The sequence below is a fragment of the Zeugodacus cucurbitae genome, chromosome 4 (genome assembly GCF_028554725.1).
Source record: "Zeugodacus cucurbitae isolate PBARC_wt_2022May chromosome 4, idZeuCucr1.2, whole genome shotgun sequence".
In the NCBI taxonomy this organism is placed as follows: Eukaryota; Metazoa; Arthropoda; class Insecta; order Diptera; family Tephritidae; genus Zeugodacus; species Zeugodacus cucurbitae.
In genome coordinates this window covers 59,313,084-59,334,200 of record NC_071669.1, presented here as the reverse complement: position 1 = coordinate 59,334,200, position 21,117 = coordinate 59,313,084, and the positions used below count along the sequence as shown (strand labels likewise).

The 21,117-nt window shown below is 36.8% G+C and overlaps 3 protein-coding genes and 1 long non-coding RNA gene across 5 annotated transcripts; 2 read left to right on the top strand and 2 right to left on the bottom strand.

The window, feature by feature from the left end:
* Positions 1-2,135: 2,135 nt before the first annotated feature.
* On the bottom strand, positions 2,136-3,895 carry LOC105220819 (uncharacterized). The gene is made up of 2 exons (XM_011197340.3): positions 3,698-3,895; positions 2,136-3,608 (listed from the first exon to the last, which is right to left on the bottom strand). The coding sequence occupies exons 1-2, from the start codon at positions 3,698-3,700 to the stop codon at positions 2,136-2,138; spliced, it is 1,476 nt and encodes a 491-aa protein (XP_011195642.2). The 5' UTR covers positions 3,701-3,895.
* Positions 3,896-11,999: 8,104 nt separating this feature from the next.
* LOC105220818 (uncharacterized) lies at positions 12,000-15,026 on the top strand. The gene is made up of 3 exons (XM_011197338.3): positions 12,000-12,647; positions 12,713-13,095; positions 13,157-15,026. The coding sequence occupies exons 1-3, from the start codon at positions 12,218-12,220 to the stop codon at positions 14,756-14,758; spliced, it is 2,415 nt and encodes an 804-aa protein (XP_011195640.1). The 5' UTR covers positions 12,000-12,217; the 3' UTR covers positions 14,759-15,026.
* LOC128921488 (uncharacterized) lies at positions 14,768-16,244 on the bottom strand. Its single transcript, XR_008470926.1, has 2 exons — positions 15,701-16,244; positions 14,768-15,552 (listed from the first exon to the last, which is right to left on the bottom strand). It is a non-coding gene; the product is annotated as an uncharacterized LOC128921488 (long non-coding RNA).
* Positions 16,245-17,557: 1,313 nt separating this feature from the next.
* LOC105220823 (uncharacterized) lies at positions 17,558-18,425 on the top strand. Of its 2 annotated transcripts, none has more exons than XM_011197343.3 (2): positions 17,558-18,067; positions 18,118-18,425. In XM_011197343.3, the coding sequence occupies exons 1-2, from the start codon at positions 17,892-17,894 to the stop codon at positions 18,242-18,244; spliced, it is 303 nt and encodes a 100-aa protein (XP_011195645.1). In that variant the 5' UTR covers positions 17,558-17,891; the 3' UTR covers positions 18,245-18,425. The 2 variants fall into 2 exon arrangements, with proteins under 2 accessions (XP_011195645.1, XP_011195646.1); XM_011197344.1 differs by having other exon boundaries at positions 17,560-18,067; positions 18,133-18,425.
* The last annotated feature ends 2,692 nt before the right edge of the window (positions 18,426-21,117 follow it).

Below are 21,117 nucleotides of genomic sequence, written 5' to 3'. Positions count from 1 at the left end.
TGAGGCGATTTAGCCATGTCCGTCTGTCTGTTTTTCAGTTTTTAAGATATCGTTTTGAAATTTTGCAGATGTTATTTTCTCTTCAAGTAGCTGCTCATTTGTCGGAACTGCCGATATCGGACCACTATATTATATAGCTGCCAAACAAACTGAACGAACGGAATCAATGGCTTGTATGGAAAACTTCCGCATTTTACTACATATCTTCATGAAATTTGGTGTGAGTTATTGCTCATAGAAATAATTTAATCTCCGAAAAAATTGTTCAGATCGGTTCACAATAACATATAGCTGTCATACAAACCGAACGATCGGAATCAATGGCTTGTATGGAAAATTTTCGCATTTGATGTGGTATCTTCACGAAATTTGACATGGATTACTGCTTAAGGTAATAATATAATCTCCGAAGAAATTGTTCAGATCGGTTAACTATATAACCTTAATGTTTCTAGCGAACAACACGGCTAAAAAGAATTAGTAAATTTTTTTCTTTTTTTTTACTTACTTTTTCTTACGTCTTTAGATTTGCTTAAACACAGAGTTACTAAAAGAAATGCAGCTGTGAAGGGTATATTAGCTTCGGTACAACCGAAGTTGACGCTTTTTCTTGTTTATATTTCAATTCGTCGAGAAAAAATAAATTGCGGTTCAACAAAAGAAGCACTTATTGTCAAAGGTATTCTATGTTAGGTCTCTGTGACAATGACGGTTTCAAGAGAGTCTACAATTCCGAAGAATGAATGATAATACTGTCTCCTAAGTGGATTATTGATTGTTTAGTGAGTGTTCATTTTTTGTTCTTCTTTGTTTGCTCGAAGTGTCTTTCAAGCGAAGGTTACTGCAATTAAAGAATGATTTCTTGTTCTACCAAAGAAGGTGCTTATAAGCAACAACATATTTAAAATCTCTAAGGGTTTCTTCGAAGCTGGTGAAGGAAAGGCTTGACCTGCTGGTAGAACTGGCTTCCTATAATATGATAAAAGTGCAAAAGGTTCCAGGAAATAGCGATATCCCAGGTAACTGTGAAGCAGATGAACTCTCCAGATTGGGCACCACGTTACATTTAGTATCCGATAAAGAGGAAATATACATGCCTTTGGCCACTTGTAAACACCTAATCAACAAATATGTCATAGAGTTGGCTGAGCCTCAGTGGAAGCAATCCCAGGCTTGCTAAACAAGTAGAAAAACGTAGCCTGAAAAGTAATAATGGTAGACCTGCCTGCAGTTTGTGGAGACCATACAATGATTACTGCAGAAGCTGTCAAGAAATAGAAGACAAAGAAACTGTAGAACTTCTTCTATGCGGTTGCAAAGCTTTATATAAGAAAAGAAAGGCAACTATGTACCGGTCGCGGTTTCCTCGACGATATCTGGGAAGTTGTACAGTTAAAACTTTTTTAATTAATTAATTTCATCAAGACCACTGAGTGGTTCAATGAGGGCATTGCAGTGTGAGGGGATACCAGTCCCGGTGGTATCACAATAAGCCTCCCAAGGCTTGAATGCGGCGTTCGACATCCTGTTAGTCATACCATGGCACTTTATTTTTATCAGCTTCTTACTTTTGAATAGCTTAGACGACGACAACGGCTATATATTTTACAGATATGAAACGAACACCCATAATTTCTTTCCATAATTCTTAAATTGGTGCTGTATGGTATACTTTTATTGATTTCACGATTAAGTTCTAAACTGAAAACATTTTCTTTTATGAAGCCAAGAAGTTTAATCAGCAAAATGGAAAAATAAATCTTCTGAGTTATTTATGGATTCTTGTGAAGAGCTTTGTAACGACAGAAGGAGACTCTAAAGCTTGTATTGTCGTTTTATTTTCCGTGGATTTCAATACATGGCTTATTCTCGGCATAATATACGGCAATATTTATCATCGTGAGGTGTTTCCGAATCCAATCAAGTTAAGCGAAGACTGATGGATCGCTCTTCTTTTGTGGAATCTCAAGTAATTATGGTTGGAGATAATCAGAACGAAATGTTAATTCAACCACAATAAAAAAGTCTTCGAACAGTTATAAATTTTAATTGCACTTTATTCGTAAACTAAACTAAAACAACAAAAACAAATAACATATTTGCAACAATGTTACGAAGACGTAACAACTACACGTTCAATGTCTCACACGGAAGCGACGCGCATCGGCGTTACCGTTACTAAGTACCTTATTATTACCGCCATCGCGATAATGATAACCATCATCGGCCAAGTAATGCGCTGGTGTCGGTTCAGCCACCGTTTGTAGAGTGGGTTCCGCGCTGTTAATCGATTGGAACTGAGCGAAAGATACCGGCGCGTCGGGAACGCCATTGTATTGGGTCATCAGCTGTTGATGTTGACGCACAAAGTCAACAGGTGCCAAGGGTTCGGACAGTGACGGCGCGCGATATTGCTGATAGTTGAGTGGCTGCGCGTCAACGGATTGTGGCGGTAGATAGTAGTTGGCGGGTTCTTCTGCCAACTCAGCTGACGGTGGTGGTATTGGTTGTTGTGCCGACTGCTCATCGAACATTTCGGCGACTTCCTGCGCGGCCTCGGCAACATTTTCTGCTTCGCCGAAAGGACTGAGATATTCGCGCGCTGGCTGCATTTGTGGCGCCACAGTCATTGGTGGGGCGGGTAACTCGCGTTGCATTTGCATTGCGGGTGGCAAGTACTGCATTGCTGGTGGTTGTGGCATCTCCTTGGATTGCTCCAACACCTGTTGCATTGGCATGTCGTGGCTGTCGCTTGCGTGTGGCGCTAAATACTGATTGACGGGCATTTCGTGCATCTGCTGCTGTGGTGGCAAGTAATGTGGCGCTGGCGCGGATTGTTGCTGCAATTGCGGCTCATCGTTAACTGTCATTGTTGGTGCTGGCGACAAGTATTGCTTGCTTGGTGCACTCATGGCAGGCACTTCACGCATTTGCTCTTGCATTTGCATCAGCATGGGGGTTAGATATTGTCGTGATGGTGCAGCTGGTGTTGGTTGTTGTTGTTGTTGCTGTTGTGGTTGTTGCTGTGTCTGCTGTGGCTCTTGATCTTTCACCATTGGGGCCAAATACTGTCTGCTGGGGATATTTTCTTGCCTTTGTTGTTGCATTGCCATCATTGCTGGTGCCAAGTACTGCTTTGAAGGCATGCCACTGTGTTCTCTCAACTGTCCCTCTGGCATTACACTCATCGCTGGCGCTAAATAACGATTGCTTGGTGCAACAGTTGCTGCTTGCTCTACTTTGGTTGGCTCGGTCGCTGTTGGCGCTGGTGGTGGTGGTGGCAACAATTCTCTTGGCATCATCATCGTCAGTGGTTTCTCCATACCATGTTCAGTGGAGCGCATGCCATTTGGTCCATGATTGTTGGCAACGACGCCGTAAGGCACCTGTCCCGGTTGCAGATATTCCGTTTGTGTGGGCAATTCGCGCAATTCCTGCTTCTCAATTGTGGTCACAGTGTGCTCTCCCTGATGGTTTACGGCCATACGATTATTTGGACTAACTGTCACATCAGGTGGCATCATCATGTAGTGTTTGGCCAAATGTGAGACATCTGCGCTGGCAGCGCCTAAAGTTGCACATGTCACAAGCGTCAAAGTGAGAATACGCTGTGTAGAATGTCAAATGTTCAATCAACAATTAGAAACGGTATTTTCATAATAACGGTAAATATTTGTGTGTCAACTGAAATACTAACCATTTTTGAGGTGTTTGTTGGTTGTTGTTGCTTCTGCGCAGCTTCTTCTGGAGTAATGTGCGTCTGTGCGTGCGTGCGTGCGTCTGCGTGCCGTATTTGTTGTCCGCGTTGTGTGCTGCTAAATTGTCGATTCGATTGTGATTGCAATTCACTAACGAGCACTTGCTTTTTATATTCGCGCGTTCGAAACAAGTAGACCTTGAGTAGTTACACATTAATATTTTAAATATTACGAAGAAGCGTAGACGCGTGCGTTCATAGTGTTATTGAGTGGGTCTCATGACTGACTTTTTTTTTATTTTTTTTTTACTTTTTATTTATTTTTTTGCCATTTGCTAGAGTTCAGTGTACTCTTTTAGCTGCACATTTGGTTTGTTTTTGAGATGATTTCTACGCGTTAATGCTTGATGAACACTTTCGGAAGTATTTGGTACGGTAAATATGTATGTATTTACTTATACATACTATGTACCTTCATACAGTTAAATTTTTGAAAAATCATAAATATATATATGCTCATTTATATATCCATATGTAGGTATATGTATATGTACAAATTTGGGTATAATAAATTATGAGAAGATGCTGTCGTATAACCAGAAGTTGGTTACATTCACACGAACATGTATATAAATAGTTACAAATATATATTAACATTTGTATCTTTGTGTCTAAATTAGGTTTGTATAGTATATCAATATATGCCAATTAACTCAATAAAAACTGTGTTACACATATGTATTTATATTGAACTGCCTTGGCGAACATAATGGCGATAAAAAGAAGTAATATTTTGAAAAAAAAAAAAAAATGGGGAAGTGCCGAAAATAGCAATTTGTAAGAATTAAAGGCGTAGCCATACATATGTACATATTTTCAGGTAGCAGCAAAACTATATAATAGCAATGTTGTAAATGAATTCAACATTTTTTTCAAACACCAAAATCGGTACGGAATTCATTCTATAGCATGTATGATTGATATATCGATTTCATAAATATTTAACACCAAATCATATTGTATTCAAAATATCAGTTTTACTTAATATCCCACATATTAACTCGACCATAGAATAAGCAAGTAAGGAAGGACTAAGTTCGGGTACAATAGAACATTTTATACTCTCGGAATTTATTTATTGAATTTTATTAAGACATACAATTTGACCCATATATTCGACAAAAACGTCCACTAGAATAAATAAAAACATTGTATGTAGTATACTAGCAGACCACTCCGGCTTCGCACGGGTTTAAACAAACATTTCAAAAATTATAAGTGATAGATTTTGAAATTTTGTTCAGCAACGATTGCGATGCGAAGAGAATGACTTGCAAGACGATTTTCAGTTTCAGAATAAGATTCTCCTTTACGGATTTTTTTTGATACCCTCACCTGTGAACTATTTCCAGAAAGTTGAGATTCTAGCAATAAATATAGCCTAAGTTACTCGGGGTGAATGTAGCTTTCCAATGGTGAGTAGTTTTTGAGTTTATTCATTACAAACATACATACAAATCTTTTCTCTTTATAATAGTATATAGATGAGGGCTGGCGTAATTCTTGAACAGCTTTCAACCATTTTCACCACCAAGCTACACTACAGCCAAGACTATAAAACTTGACCCATGAGGGGGTTGGTATTGCGGTGGGATTTATACCGGTTAATCCGTGAGATATCTAAGCAAGATTAACTGATATTTCAGATGATACAAATGTATCTATCTCACTTAGTTTTAGAATTTCAAACAAATGTTAGGTCATCAAAAACATTAGTTTGTATGAAAAATTGTGCCAGAATTGAGAAAATATTTGTGCTTTCTAATATTAATGAAGCACATTTGGTTGGCTGATATTGCTACAACGGGTGATGAAAATAAAAAAAAAAAAGATTTCATTTGTCCACATTAATGCTGTTGCCTTCAAAATAATCCCCATTCAATATCATGCACTTATGCCAGCACTTCTCCCAATCGTCGAAACACTTCTCAAACTCATATTTTGGGATAGCCGTTGGCTCTTTCAGCGATTTCTCGTATGTTTGTAAAATGACGGCCCTTTAAAGTTTTGGAAATAGAAAAAATTCACACGGAGTCATGTCTGGCGAATATGGAGGCTAAGGCAACGCTACAGTATTGTTTTTGGTTAATTTAATTCACGAACCATCAAGGAAGTGTCAGTTTTTAACAAGCTCAAGGCCATAAAAGCTTAAGGATCATGTACATATATCAACATAATAAAAAATAAAAAATAAATGGAGATTTAAAAATTCCCGTTTATTTTTGAACACAACTCGTATATCGATTAGTTTAAAATGTTGACCGTTATTTGAATCAAGGAGTTAGAAGGGTTTCAGAGACTAAAAACAAAGACATTTTAAAAAATTTTTTAATATATACAATCCTATATTTCATTTAAACAACGTATCAAAGAAGTTTAAGGGGTATTCTGGTCTAGGATTTTGAATAAACACGATTTTTTTGCATATTTTGCAAAGTTTAGAGTTTCAAAAATATGACCTTGAAAGGATTTTTCAAAATTCGACTTATTTTCGGAGATACAGCCGATTTTGTGACGTGACGTCCGAGCCGGCCGAGCGGTCTCCTAAACTTTAAGCGCGTTTCTCTCGAAACTATTTTTTTTAAGGTGGTTGACATGGTATCTCAAGAACCGATTACTTTGAAATTTGGAATATATCTTCTTTATACAATGCTCTATCGTGTCTGCCTTGGATTTCTAAAAATTTTATTTGAATTTTTTTTTTTTAAATCGAAAAGGTCGAAAAAATCGGGTCAAAAAAATTTTTTTTTTTCAAGTCGACGCCATTTTGTTATTATTTTTTTTTTTTTGAAAATGGTCAACCCGATAACGACATCCTTACTAATGAATAATCTTCTTGTTTTTTGTGTTTTAGATCTCTACAAGGGTTGAACTCACGTCAACCAGGACGCACTGTTTTTTTTTTGAAGCCCCCACTCCATCGGCCCTTATATCGACGACTTTTGTTTTTTTTTCTTGCAATTTTTTTTTATATTATTAAAATGTCAATAAAAAACATATAAAAAAATGGATAGTAAAAATGTTTTTCTTTTTTTTTATCTTAGTTTAAAAAATTGCTAAAATCTAGATCAGGGGGTATCCCTTGAACAGTATTTTATGAACTTTAAAAATTCCGAAAACGCACCTCATCTCCCATGACGTGTCCCAAAAAAGGCAAAGACGTGTCCAAAATTTGAACAAAATCGCTTCATAACTTTTTGAGATATCGTGTACACCGACATGAAAAATTGAATTTTGAGATAAATGCGTTTAAAGTTTTCAATTCATAGTGATGTGGCCTGATGGACGGAACTTCAAAAGGGTATATGTCTTAGAATATTATTAGGATTGATTTGATATTTTTGGATAATATTTTAAACAAATATATTGCACTGTTTAATAAAACAATAAATTTTTTTTCAAAGTTTGAAATTTTTTTTTAGTTTTAAATTTTGAAAACCCCATAACCCTTTAAACCAAACAATGCTCTAGTATAATATTATAATAGGTTGAAAGAGCATAAACAATATCTGTTTACTGTTAAAACATAAAAAAAAATAAAGTTTTGTCTTTGAACTAGCTTATGGTATCTATTGGTAAGATTAATTATTCTTGCGGTTTTATTGAATATTTTTGGTAAATAAATACTAAAACTATAACATTGATACTTCATTTCAATAATAATTCTTTTATTTTTTTGCAACAATAGCCTTAATTCACAATAAATAATTTTTTTGATGATACTTAACTGAAAATATCGATTATGAATCCTACCAAGCAAGACATTGAAGTGTTACATTAAACCCACGAGTTTAGTTGGTTCAGCAATAAATTCTGAATGTTAATTCTTCGATTTTTGTTTTTCGGTTTTCCTTTTCTTCGATTTTTATCTGTTGTTAATGCATGTTTATTGCCTATCTATTGTAGTTATACAGTGGCGTATGAGTAATTATTCAGTTGTTGGTCTCATCTGCTTCATAAAGTATAAAGTCAATATATGGATTATAGACGGACTTTTCAGATTTTAATTATGCTTTTCGATTTTACAATAATATAATGTCAAGTAATTTGAGAAATACAATATATAATATTTAAAATGAGAACTAGACCTAGGAGAGAGAGACTGATTTTACCTATTTTTAAAAAGCAGTTTCCAAAAATCAGGAATCGGTTAATATTTATCATTCAAAATGACCTCATATGGGAAATAGGCGTGTCTGCTATGTCTTAAAACTTGTATTAGTGAAATGTCCTCCTGGCATGTGTCCATTTTTTCGATTAGGCTGAAGGACACTGCTTATAGAATTCTCCACTTATTGAGAAATGCTAAAAAGCACCTTTCAAGCTGAGAAAAGCTATAGAATAAGCTATAAAATATGTTAATCTTGAATTTGCTAACATTATACAGGTGAACCAGAGCCTTCACTAATCTTATTTCATTAGGTAAGTATGATATACGAAGCCAAGTTTACCGAATCATTGACAAGACGATTTGCATATTGCACAGTCTCAATCAGTGAAAGCATTAAATATGTATTTGTAATATGCATATTCGTCACGAATTTGCATAACGCATAACGCAGTCGGCAAAATGCCAATAAAACAAATACAAATTCATTGCCTCCAAGGCAGATGAGCATAATCAAGTGATTGGCTAAAATTTGTTCACACATAAGCGCCGCATTTGATTCGCGAGCTGATAAGCGATTTACAAGAAAAAAACTTCGTCTCACAGTTGAAACACACTCAACAGTTTCAGGGATCAGCTGTTGTTTAGACGCTTAGACATGAACGGCGAACGAAACAAAGCAGGCCGCTTAGATACATAAGAAATACATATGTGTTTATTTATATATAAGTCTATGATAATGTATTTATATTTAATAACGCTGACTCATTATTTTAATGCCAATAAATGAAATATCAATGAAAACGATTAATTTGTCATGGCTTTCAGTGCGAGAGTGGTAATGCTTAATTGAAGGTATGCACGCAAGCGCAAGCGTGAGCGCAACTGATGTCGCTGAAACGTGATGCTGCTGAAGCGAAATGTGGCGTTGGCGGTGTGAACACACACACATATTAATTTGTTTGTGTGTGTGCGTTACATGAATGTTTGAATGTTTCACAAAAGCACACAAGACCGCCAAACACCTGAGCCTGAATGGCTCTAAGGTCTTCAGTGAATCTCTTTACTTACGGTACTTATTGCCGCACTTTCTGACAGTTTCAAGTGATTACCGTTAATTTGTTGGTAATTGAAAGGGTTTACAGAGCAATTTGCTATTTTGCACATTTTCATATGTACGTACATATGTATGTATGTATGTACCCGCATTTTGGTGTGAATGTGAATTTATTTTTATATTTATAGCAAAATAACAAAAACAACAAGTGAGTCAAAATTTTCAATAGCTTTGACTTTGATCGCTGCAATAAAGCGTACAATAAAACCAAAATCATCTCACCTTAGCGAAATAGCATTGTGGTTCAAGGTCACCGTTAGATACTTAAGAATCGATTTTATTTTCCATTATTTTGCACAAAAATATTTTTTTCTCCTTACAATTTATTTATATTCGCAAAGCATGAATTGGAGGCATAACGTGTGAAACTTTTATTACACGCATGTTTGCTGAAAAGATTTTGCATTCATAATTTATTGAATGATAAGTTATTTTTCGCATAATTTCTTCACTTAAAATTGTTATAAAACCAGAAGTGATGGCAAGTACCGCGTGGTTTTGATGGGCAACACTTGTTTGGGCATTAGTTATTGGCGAGAGGTCGAAATTTTGTGAGATAATTCCGTTTTGGAACACATTTAAGGCAGAGGACGGAACTATTGGGTTCTAAAATTTTCGGAGAACTATTGAAATTTTTTGGAGAATCCATCTCTCTCTCTATCTCTCTCTTTAATTTGGCGTACTCGGCTGTTTTCTTATTTTCTTTAGGATAGGTCTACGTTACAAGTTGTTAAAACCATCTGTTTCCACTTCCAAAGCTCTGACGACTGTCGATCTTATGTAATCAATGTGACCTAGCTCATTCAACTATGTGTCTTTACCTCATACCCTTAAAGAAGCGAGTTGGTCGCTGTCAACGAGGTGGTGTCATGTCTAGAGACTTAACTTTTTACTTCAATTAACATTGGAAGTACATCGGCGGTTTGGTATGATTGGAATTCCATCTCCGGTATCATTTATAATAAATTAATTAAAATAGGGGAAGTAATCACTTTATTTTATCCATTTTCGGTACCGACGCTCACTATTAACTATAAGAAAAATGTTCCCTCTGTGTCAAGGAAATATTACGTACCGAATTTCGTTGGGTTTGGTCGAGTTCCTGATATATTTTTTTTTAACCAATAGTAGGCAAGATTGACTGGAATTCCATTTCCGGCACCATATGTGATTAATTTTTTCGAATAACGGTTTTTTTTAACAGACATAAGTGAAATTTGAAAAGTTTTTCACAGAGTTTAATCGTTCTTCAAAGGCGGTAATTCGCCATTCACACGTCGCGATCACGATACGTTCAGAGTATTATGTATTCTTCCTATATTGAGAAGAGGGTTCCATATCTTTTGTTACCGCAGACAAGGTCTCTAGACTGTTTTAATGAGAAAACTTAACCTAGTGTCTTATACTTGGAACGCAGAAGCAATCGAGTCGAAGAAGTCTGGAATTTACCTTCAACAGTATGTAGTAGATCGGCTCACAAAAGTTTTAGTAATCTTTAATACTATGTAAGCCAAATTCATGATGGTTGGTAATTGAGGATAACACAAGAGAAAAGAAAGGAAAGAATTACTAAAGAACTCAGCTTTTCTCGAAACTCCATTTCAAACTCGTTGAGATTTATTTTGAATGAGATGGATCGTTCTAATGTCCTCTTGAATGAACACCATTTTCTTTTAGTTGACAGGCGACATATGGCTCTAGGATAAAGTTGCACTACGGACGCCACCGCTTTGAAGTTATGGTTCTCTTTAAAAGTTAATGTGAACTTGTTATGAAGATCGCGTGATTCTATTCGTTTATTATTAATTATTAAATATTGAAGTTGTGGCTGAAGTGACCTGACGTGATAGACTATGGTGGTATTTCAGTCGGGTACCGATTAGACAGACTAGGTACAGCTTTTAGGTTGATATCAACCACACTAATGTGTTGTGTTACACTCATTGGAAGGATCATTTTTACTGAAAAGTGGGCGTGGCCCCGCCCTTAATAAATTTTCTGTACATATCTCAAAAACAACAACAACTCCAACAATACCAGCCTCGAAATCCAGCGCAGAATCACTCTTGCCAACAGGTGCTACTTTGGACTGAGTAGGCAATTGAAAAGTAAATTCCTTCTTCGGCGAACCATAATCAAACTCTACAAGTCGCTTATCATTCCCGTCCTGCTTTATGGTGCAGAAGCTTGGACTATGTCAACATCAGATGAGACGACAATAGGAGTTTTCGAGAGGAAAATTTTGCGCAAGATTTATAGTACTCAGAACATTGGCAACGGCGAATACCGCAGACGATGGAACGATGAGCTGTACGAGCTATACGACGACATTGACATAGTTCAGCGAATAAAAACACAGCGGCTACGCTGGCTAGGTCATGTTGTCCGAATGGACGAAAACACTCCAGCTCTGAAAGTGTTCGATACAGTACCCGTCGGAGGAAGCCGAGGAAGGGAAAGGCCTCCACTCCGTTGGAGGGACCAGGTGGAGAGCGACTTGGTTATACTTGGAATCTCCAACTGGTGCCGAACTGCGAAGGAGAGAGAGGAGTGGCGCGCTTCCAATGATTCCTCTATAACCGGCTAAACGGTTCAACGCCAATTACATACATACATCTCAAAAATTCCAAATTTTCTGGAGTCATTTCTTTTAGGCACTTTCGAGTCTAAAAAATAAGGATCTATCTCCCATACAAAGTTTATGTTGAAAACTTCTAAAAATGTTTTAATTTACCAGAAACTTTAAACTTTATGGTCATGATGATACAAAACGCTGCACTAAGATTGGTTCACAAACTGGACGATGGGCGTGGTTTGTAATAGTATCTTGGCAAAACCACGACTATTTTCAAGCATTCTCAATTTTATAGCAAAAGTTATTATACAACTGAAACGAAATACTTAAGTATTTGTATAATTCCCTTGCCGTTTATTTATTTTAAGCCGCCTTCCATTTGCTTTCCCACAACGCCGACACAATCACGACACTTTTCCATTTCAATTCAAAAATTCTCTATCAATCATATACATATTTTTTCCTAATTTGGCACACAAAATTTTACGCGTTTTTATAAAATTTGGTCGCCTTATATTTTATATATAATTATTATTATTATTAGAAATAAATATTATTAGTGCAAGAGGAGACGATTTCATTGCACCATATTATAAACGAGAGCTTGCGAATTTTTATCATTGTACATACCAATTTCCTTCGGACGTGAAAGGCTAAATTATGAATTGTGCCACGTGTAAAGTGAATAAAATCGGTCCCAAGACCGCACCATTCGGTGGCTATCTGTGCAGCAATGAGCACATGCAATGTGGCGACTGCAATGAGCGCACCGACGGCCAATGTGGCATCTGTGAAGAGTGTACCTCCTTCGTGCAGATGAATTTCAATCAACGCGTACGCAACACTTCGCCCATACGACGCTGTTACCAGATGGCACGACCAACACCGACAGCGCAAAGTTTAGATGTGGAGAGTCACTCGGTGGCCGCGGCCACGTTGGAAACGGACTCATCTTATATATTCCCGAAAGCGCTGTATGCCGATATGGAGACACAGTCGAGCATCTCACAGGAGCAGCTGAGTATGCATGAGTCACATGATGGCTTTAGTGAGGATCAAGGCGAAGAGATACATCAGCATTTGATCGACGGTATGAAGTTTTAGACTTTTTGACTTTTCTCTTTCACTAACCGTTCGGTAATCCACTGAATATAGCGGACGCAATGGCGGCTGCCATGGCTGCTGCCACAATGACGCAAACGCCCACACCCATGACCATGTCCATGTCGGTGCCGATGTCAATGAATCAGTACTTGCCGAACGCACAGGAACGCATACAAATGGAGACCATATACTTCGGCAGTAATCATCAGCCACAGTCGGCTTCGAATTTTACATTTCAATTTCGTACTGAAAACGGTTTCATGCGCCTAATGCAGCAACGTGACTCGAGCGGACCGGCGCTGGAGGTGATTGAACCGCCAAAGAGCATACAACTAACAACGGAACATACAAATCTCTGTGACAACTCATACGACGGCGGTTGCGATATGGCGGGCAGCATTGAAAAAGCCAAAGGGAATAATACAGCTACCGAAGTGAGTAGTGTACACTGAGGTAATGTTACCGTTATTTATTACATTTATACTCTAATGTTAGGACATCGAGGACGTCATACATACTTCCGAAATACGTTTCATGGATTCAACGGAGAGCATGAAGAATTATTTCTCTGGCGGCACAATGCATCCCATACTAAAGTCGAAACATGAACCACCACGCACAAGCACCACAACTTATAGTCACAACTTGCAACCGCAAGAGTCACTATCAATGAAGAAACTACACGACTTTGAGACACGCAATACCGCACATCCCGCCGAGCTGGTCGAGAGTTATCTGCGCAATTATGGACCACTTGCGTTTTGTCAGTTTCCCGCTTACGCCTTTAGTCATAGTTGTCAGGCTGGCACTTGTGACAATCGCAATCAGTCCTTCATACAGCCCCCACCGCAACCGCAACCACCAATGCAAACTCAAAATCAAACACGCAACGTCTCCGCTTCCACCGAATCTGAACCTACTTTGGCCAGCGCTAAGAAGACCGAGTTGCCACCGACTAAACACTTGCCACCAGATTATTTTGTTATGCAAGCCACAGGTGTGGCAACGCCAGCACCGGGTACTCTGCCAGATCCGGATAAAATAGCACGTCCTAGCATTGATATACGCATGCAGAAGGTTTTGGAGACTTTTCAAGAAGATCCACGTACACCAAATGTTAGCGATAAGCCCATCATAGATCAGTCGAAGAAGTTTTTGAAGATTATGGATGCTTTGGAGCCGGCTCCGGTGGCAGCAGAACCATCACTGCCATTGATTTTGGAAAAGCATGACGATCAGTTGAGCTCTTGCGAATTGCCAGTCGATAAGGCAAGTCTTGATATTATAACGCAGCTTTCGAATACACATCGCGCCTTCTACAATCCGCCGACAGATAGTAGAATAATTGGCACTTTAAATCAAATGACCAATCTTTTGTGTAAAGAGCCGCCACCGCAATTCCAACTTGTCACCTGTTCCAACATAATGGCTGCGGAGCTGTTACTCTCCAAAGGTCGTTTCATTAATATGAAGCCTTTACCCGCGTGCCACCTGACCATACCACGTCCGCCCATCAAGTGTCCGGAGTCGTCGTGTCAACGCATGATTTTCGTTTCGGATTTCAATAAGCATTTGATTGTGGATCACAGCATGTTGCCCATGGAGCGCATAGCGCCACGTCAGTGCAAAAATTTCTTTCTCGATCCAAAGTTGGCGCATTGCGGTACCAGCAAATGCCACCTGCTCTATCTGATACGCGATAAAGTCACTGATTTAGGTAGCAGCAAGTTCAAGGATTTCCTGCCACTCTTGGTGATGAGCACACGCATTCGTCTCTCGGATTTATGCGGCATTGATGCGCGCGAGTTCGCAAAGTCCGAACAGAGCGTTATAAATCCGGAGTATTTGATGATCTGGTTGACCGGCATTGTACCCGAGGAGTTTCCGGTGACCACCAGTTTGACTGTGTGGTCGCGTGCAGGCCAAATACCCGCTTGCCATATGGTGCATTCGGGCGAGATGTATTCGCTGCGCAAGTCGCAGGAGATCAGAGATGTCTGTCGCAGCGGTCAAATGGTATTACTTTCCAGCTCTGAAGTGCATTTACTTACGAACGCCGGCAAAGAGATGTTGGAACTGCAAATTGTTGTACATTAAGGAAGTCTATGCTTGTAATTGAGTAAAATGCCGGTAAAGAAGTGGTCTCTATAGATACATGTTGCTGCAGAAAACATAGATGGAGGAGTTCCATAAGTCATCCCGCACAATTTCATACAACCAAAAACATATCATATCAACGTACAATCCGATATCCAATATATATTTTATATGCAATTTAGTTAACAGTAAAAAAAGTAGAGTTTGCTGAAGTAACAAATTCTTGCAATCTACAAATAAATAATGTTCATTCATAAATACATACATATGTCAAGTGTTTTTTAATAAGATACCTAAAGTTTGGCTTGTTGGCATAGACCATAGACTTGACGTAACCCCATAGGAAATAGCCTAACGATGTCAAATCGCACGACCGAGGCGGCCAGTTGACTAGGTCATTTCGTGAGATAGCACATTCACCAAACTTAGTTTTCAATAAATCGATTGTGACATGCGCTATGTGGCTTGTGGCGTTGTCCTGTTGGAACCACACATTGTTCAAGTCCATATTATCCAATTCGAGCTTGATTATCACGGAAGAAGGGCGCCCAATGACGCCGCGGGCCCATAAACCGCACCAACTATATTTTTTTCGGAATGCAGTGGTGACTCATGGAGTATGTGTGGATTGCTGTCTGACCACTAACTCATATTTTGCTTATTGACGAAGCCATTCAGCCAGAAATGCGCCTCATCGCTACGTAGAAGGCCACTGACTCCGAATTTCGATACTAAATTTTAATAATTTCGACTCGTTGTTGGATCATATGTCTTTCCATGATGCAATGGCAAACCTTAATGAAGAGAAATGTCAAAAGAGTGGAAAAATATGGCGTCATTTGCTGTCGCGTTCAGTTTGAAAACCCCTTTACATAGAGGCTTTCAATGACTGCAAATTATTAGTCGTTCGAATTTCCACTTATGCTCAAATTCTCGTTGTACCTTTTTTATTCGTATCATGCTTCCACTTTGAGGACCGAGTCCACATAATAATTCATTGGAACTTCAAAGTATGTTCCACCCATCATTCGGTTGTCTTGACTAAGTTTGTCGATTTGTGGAGAGAACCCTGACATACTCGAGTTCCTACATCATCATCTTAGTTATTTTTTTTGTGCATACTCTTGGTAATTTCGAATACATTTTCAAATTGGATACTGGAAAATATATGGACCATATTCGACCTTGGCGTCAGCGATTGGTGGTTTTGGGTTCTGACTTTCTCGAGTTCCTACATCATCATCTTAGTTATTTTCTTTGTGAATACTCTTGGTAATTTCGAATACATTTTCAAATTGGATACTGGAATATATATAGACCTACTATATACTCTCCAGTTTAACTTTTTTTCGGCCATTGTGTATGTTCTTCACGTATTGTCGATTTGTTGATCTATTCAAAGGCAATATAAATTTGTATTTTAAAAAATTGATAGATGGATTTTGTTGTAGAATTCGAATTCGTGAGTGATAATTATTAGAAAATGTTCATCATCAAAGAAGGAAATTTAATTAGGATGAAAAATCGGTTTATGAAATATTTTGGTCTAATTCGTTATAACCATGACTTGGTTGGTCAAAAGGTCCGGTTAGATATTTTCTCAGCTGATCCTCCGAGAGTTTTTCTTAATTATTGGTCTACAACTTTACTTCCGCCGTTTTCCAATAGATGTCTCTAAGGTCAAGCACTGGTCGATTAAATCGATTAAATCGTTTTATATCGATCATGGACATTTGTGTCAACATTAACCCAACAAAATATTTGTAGAGATCTGTTTGCATCCCAAACTTATTCTCAACTGTAAAAATGTCACTTTTTGAGCCGAATTCTCGACATCTGCACGGAATACGCATGCTGTCAGAAAGATAGTCAAAAGTGGTAGCTAGCGACAGCCAATATTTTGATTAACATTTTTGTAACCGTTTTTATACAAAGAAAGCCTTAGATTTACAAAAAAACGACGCAAGCAAAGTTGTAGATCAATATATAAAATTTTTAACCTATTAGACCTATGTATTTACGTTGCCGGACATTCACTATACGTAACTAACCTATTAGAAGGGTCATTATTTGGATGCAAACCACTGCCGATCTCTCTCTAACATCAAACATTTAACACAGATGAAATCATGGTATTATTTTGAAGAAGTTATATTATTTCATTTGAATTTTTTGATTAAAATTTTTCAAGTGATTAAAATTTCCTAGTGGGATATTTACTAATGCTCTTGCAACAGCCTAAAAGTATGCCGTGGTATCTAACTCGACAAGAACATATATATTTGAGTGCCTCAATAATTTGTTTAAAATTTTTATATATGTTTGTACATTGATACGCACATTCCCATATATGAATAGCACGTAACTAAATTTTTATGACCTTACCATTTTTGGTCTAACTTTGGATATCGTTTTATTGCTTATTATCAATATGTTGAACCACCAGCGATACAAATGCTTTGAGCTAAAAATAAAGCATTTTATGATAAGTGAAATAGTAAATAAACTTGGAACTGGTAATCTAATTTTCCATATCAGTTTCAGATGAAGTGAAAATACTAAAATGGACAGCAAAATCACGTTTAAAACCCAAAACTACCTGAAGCTCAAGCTCAAAATATCTAGTAAAAACAACAGTGATCATACCAGTGTTGTTGAACACCATCTAGGAAAGGCTTATCTGTCGAAGAGCGCCTATAGAAAGCGTTATGTTGGTAAGAAACTTGGAACGAACAAATGTGAGAGAAAAAGGAAATTTTGAATTTATAAGTACGTCAGTAATAAAAAGCTGATATGAGAGACATTGCTTGGAAATTGCTTTCAGTTTTGATTTATATCTTTGCTTGTGAATTAAATAAAAATTGTTGTTATAAATTTTGTAATTGAAAATTTCATAAATTGTTTTTTATATAATATTGACTAAATATTTCGAAACTATTAAGGCAGAAGAAGAAAACACGGAAAATCGGAAAATATAGAATTTGCAAGGAGGCGTCACAGATCAACAATCAACACAAAATTCAAAAAGAAAAAAAAAATCACAACACAAAATAGTTAAATCCACAATATCATTATTGCTGTGGAAAAGTAAAATTTATTTCACATTTTCAAATACTCAAAACGGTGTCCAACCATGTCCAACGGCGCTCTGCCAAAGATCAAAACATCCAAATCATCGCTGAAGAGCAGCGAATTGCGCGAAGAGGCGAAAGTACAGAACTCCAATAGTGACTTTTCATTTGAGCTAAAACCGAAACCGAAATTGACTTGCATACCCGAGAATTGTAGTCAATTCTTTAGCGATTTGAGGTGAGTTGCGGCTTGGCGTTTAAGTTTCAGCTTCTGACTGATCATTGTAGTCAACCGTTTTGCAGAAAAACACAATCGCTCAATGTGTCCAAGAAGACGGAGGTGCCGGAGAAATCGTGGTCCGTTTTGTTCATCGGTTCGAAGAGTAATCTACACAACAAAAATCTCATTATGTAAATCAAAGGCGTGGGAAGGGAAATGTCAGGCTGGAAAAAACAAAACAAAATTTCGACTATCGCACTTGAGCGCCTCTACGTGAATTCTGGTATCAAAGGAACAATTTTTATTCTTACATTCAAATGACCGCTTGTGATATGCAAAATTATTAAAATAAGATTTAATAGATTTGAGACGAAAAGATGGATTTTTTTCAACAACAAGGAAACAACAATACAAACTTTTTTGATACCATATTGAAAACTATCGGAAAGTAGTTTCCGTTGTGAATTCTACAATTCTCCTAAGGTTTCAATACTTCTGCTCTTTGTTCTGATTCTTCTAAATCCGCTCGATTTTTGGAGCTTCAGGCTTTTAAATATTGTTGGCTCACGTTACAGCTATCTCTTGAGAGATAGATGACTTGTACACGCTGGTTAACGAAAGTTCTTCACCCATTAACCTGATTTAAAACCAACTGCATGTTAACTGTATAGAAACTCTTGGAGCTTTAAAAATTATTTCAGTCAGTTACTTCTAGGTCTCAACATGTTTATTTCACATATAATTCGGATATCCTTTGATTACACACATACATATTTACAAATGAAATTGGAATTGAGAGTCGTAATGGAAGTTGGAGACCCTCGCGATCCTAGTTGTCACTCATTTAGGCTATAGGCGACAAGCGCTATTGCACAGAAAGTAATAAACTTGAGAGTCCTTACTATGAAACGCATTTCCTTTCTTTTAGCTGAATTGTATTCCTGAAAATTTTGGAGAAATCTTGTAGGGAGCTGATTCAAATTTCCGCCGTTAATTTTTGGGAATATCCAACGATGGGGTATTGTGTCTGAATTTTTGAAAATTCAGAAGTTTTATATAAATTTGACAATTCTTCTCTTCTAAAATTAAAACAAAATTCTTGAGAGAGACATCTGTAGGGAAAGTTTCTGTTTAATATTCTATTGAAATGTGCAAAATTTGGTTCGATGAGCTATGGATATATGATTAATGAATAAAGGTCAGACCAAGGATAAAGGAAAGGAAGAAAGGTTCAAATTGATGTAAATATAAGATTTATAGTATTTCGGGGGAAACTTTAGTATAGTATCCCCCGATTTCAGGGTTAAAATAGGTATGGTTGGAAAGAGGACGATCTCCAGATTACGAATATATATAATAGTTGCCGCAGGAGACTTATAGTTTTCGAGATATTCGCATTTAAAGTTGAAAATTTCACAAATTTTATGTGGCGATATTTCGATTATTACTTAACTTTTAATTTATATAATACGCTTATTATACACTAACACTTCACTAAATTGTTTCCACATGCTTATTTTATATCAATTGGTTTAATATTTGCTTTAAATAAGCATTTTAATTTTTAAACAATTTTGTTTATATGCACAATAACCAGGTTGACAGATATCAAGTATTGCCATAACCAAACAAATGAAAATAAAAATAATAATCTTTCGCGTATTTCTTTTTTCTGCAATTGCGGCCTTCGGCCGCGCTTTTGAAAAATAACTCTGGTCCACCCAATATCATGGTTTTTCAAGAAACAGGAATAAATGTATTAAAAATCATGTAATTTTTTTATTAACTTTTATTCGTTTGTAAAATATGTAGATTTGGCAACACTTGATATCTGTCAACTGGTTATTGTGCATATAAACAAAATTGTTTAAAAATTAAAATGCTTATTTAAAGCAAATATTAAACCAATTGATATAAAATAAGTATGTGGAAACAATTTAGTGAAGTGTTAGTGTATAATAAGCGTATTATACAAATTAAAAGTTAAGTAATAATCGAAATATCGCCACATAAAATTTGTGAAATTTTCAACTTTAAATGCGAATATCTCGAAAACTATAAGTCTCCTGCGGCAACTATTATATATATTCGTAATCTGGAGATCGTCCTCTTTCCAACCATACCCATTTTAACTCTGAAATCGGGGGATACTATACTAAAGCCGACCCGTATTTCGGAATATTTTGAGAAAAACTTCAGTTTTTGGATTGTTAATAGTTTGAGTTCGGATTGGCTCGCATTTTTTTCCCGAATACTTTTATACACCATTTTGATAACCCTTTATGTAATTCGACCAAAACATCGTAAGTAGTTTCTTCTTTCTAAAGAAAAGTATCATAAATTTACGGTTCTTACTTAAAGAAGAAAAAATGAATAATAATTCCAAAAAATAGTAGTTTAATAGATTTTGATAATGATTAATATTTTCTTATATAAAATGTATCCTACATTACAAGAACTATTTTAGTAAGTTAAGGTAAGAAATATAACACCTAACGGTTTAGGGGGTTTGGAATCTCACCTAATGTTTTCAAACAGTTTTCGTCGCCTATGCTATGAACTGAATCTTCCCAGCGAACCTAGTTCTTCGGAATAAGTTCGGGAATAAGTTGAATCGTGGGATCTTATTCCTCTTGATTCTTTGAAAATATTTTCGGAAAAGACAGACCAGGATTGGAAGAAGCGTGAACTATGTTGAAGACGACAACATACATGTAGACGATTGAATAAATATTTTTTTCAAAAAACGAAAATTCCTGTTCTTTTTTTAACAAACCTTGTAGACTATATGGAAGACAAATTTTTTTTTTTTCAAAAATCTGAAATTCCCGTTATTTTTTGAACACACCTTGCATATAGTTTGAGCGCTGTTATGTTATTATATCATTCTAAAGTTAACACAACTGCACTTTATAGGTGAATTTCTCACTTTTTCGATACATGCGACAATTTTACGTCGAACTCACAACTTAAATTCGAACGTTCTACTCAAATATTGATATAATTTTAGCATTTCCACTGCAATATACATACACGATTCGTTTGCACGACAGATGTAAGTTATTCAA

What these genes read in the sequence shown, in the direction of transcription:
- LOC105220818 (XM_011197338.3), top strand. Translation starts at nt 12,218, where the DNA reads ATGAATTGTGCCACGTGTAAAGTGAATAAAATCGGTCCCAAGACCGCA. An exon ending in ACATCAGCATTTGATCGACG is followed by an intron (nt 12,648 to 12,712) that starts GTATGAAGTTTT and finishes CACTGAATATAG; the next exon opens with CGGACGCAATGGCGGCTGCC. An exon ending in GGAATAATACAGCTACCGAA is followed by an intron (nt 13,096 to 13,156) that starts GTGAGTAGTGTA and finishes CTCTAATGTTAG; the next exon opens with GACATCGAGGACGTCATACA.
- LOC105220823 (XM_011197343.3), top strand. Translation starts at nt 17,892, where the DNA reads ATGTCCAACGGCGCTCTGCCAAAGATCAAAACATCCAAATCATCGCTG. An exon ending in CAATTCTTTAGCGATTTGAG is followed by an intron (nt 18,068 to 18,117) that starts GTGAGTTGCGGC and finishes TGATCATTGTAG; the next exon opens with TCAACCGTTTTGCAGAAAAA.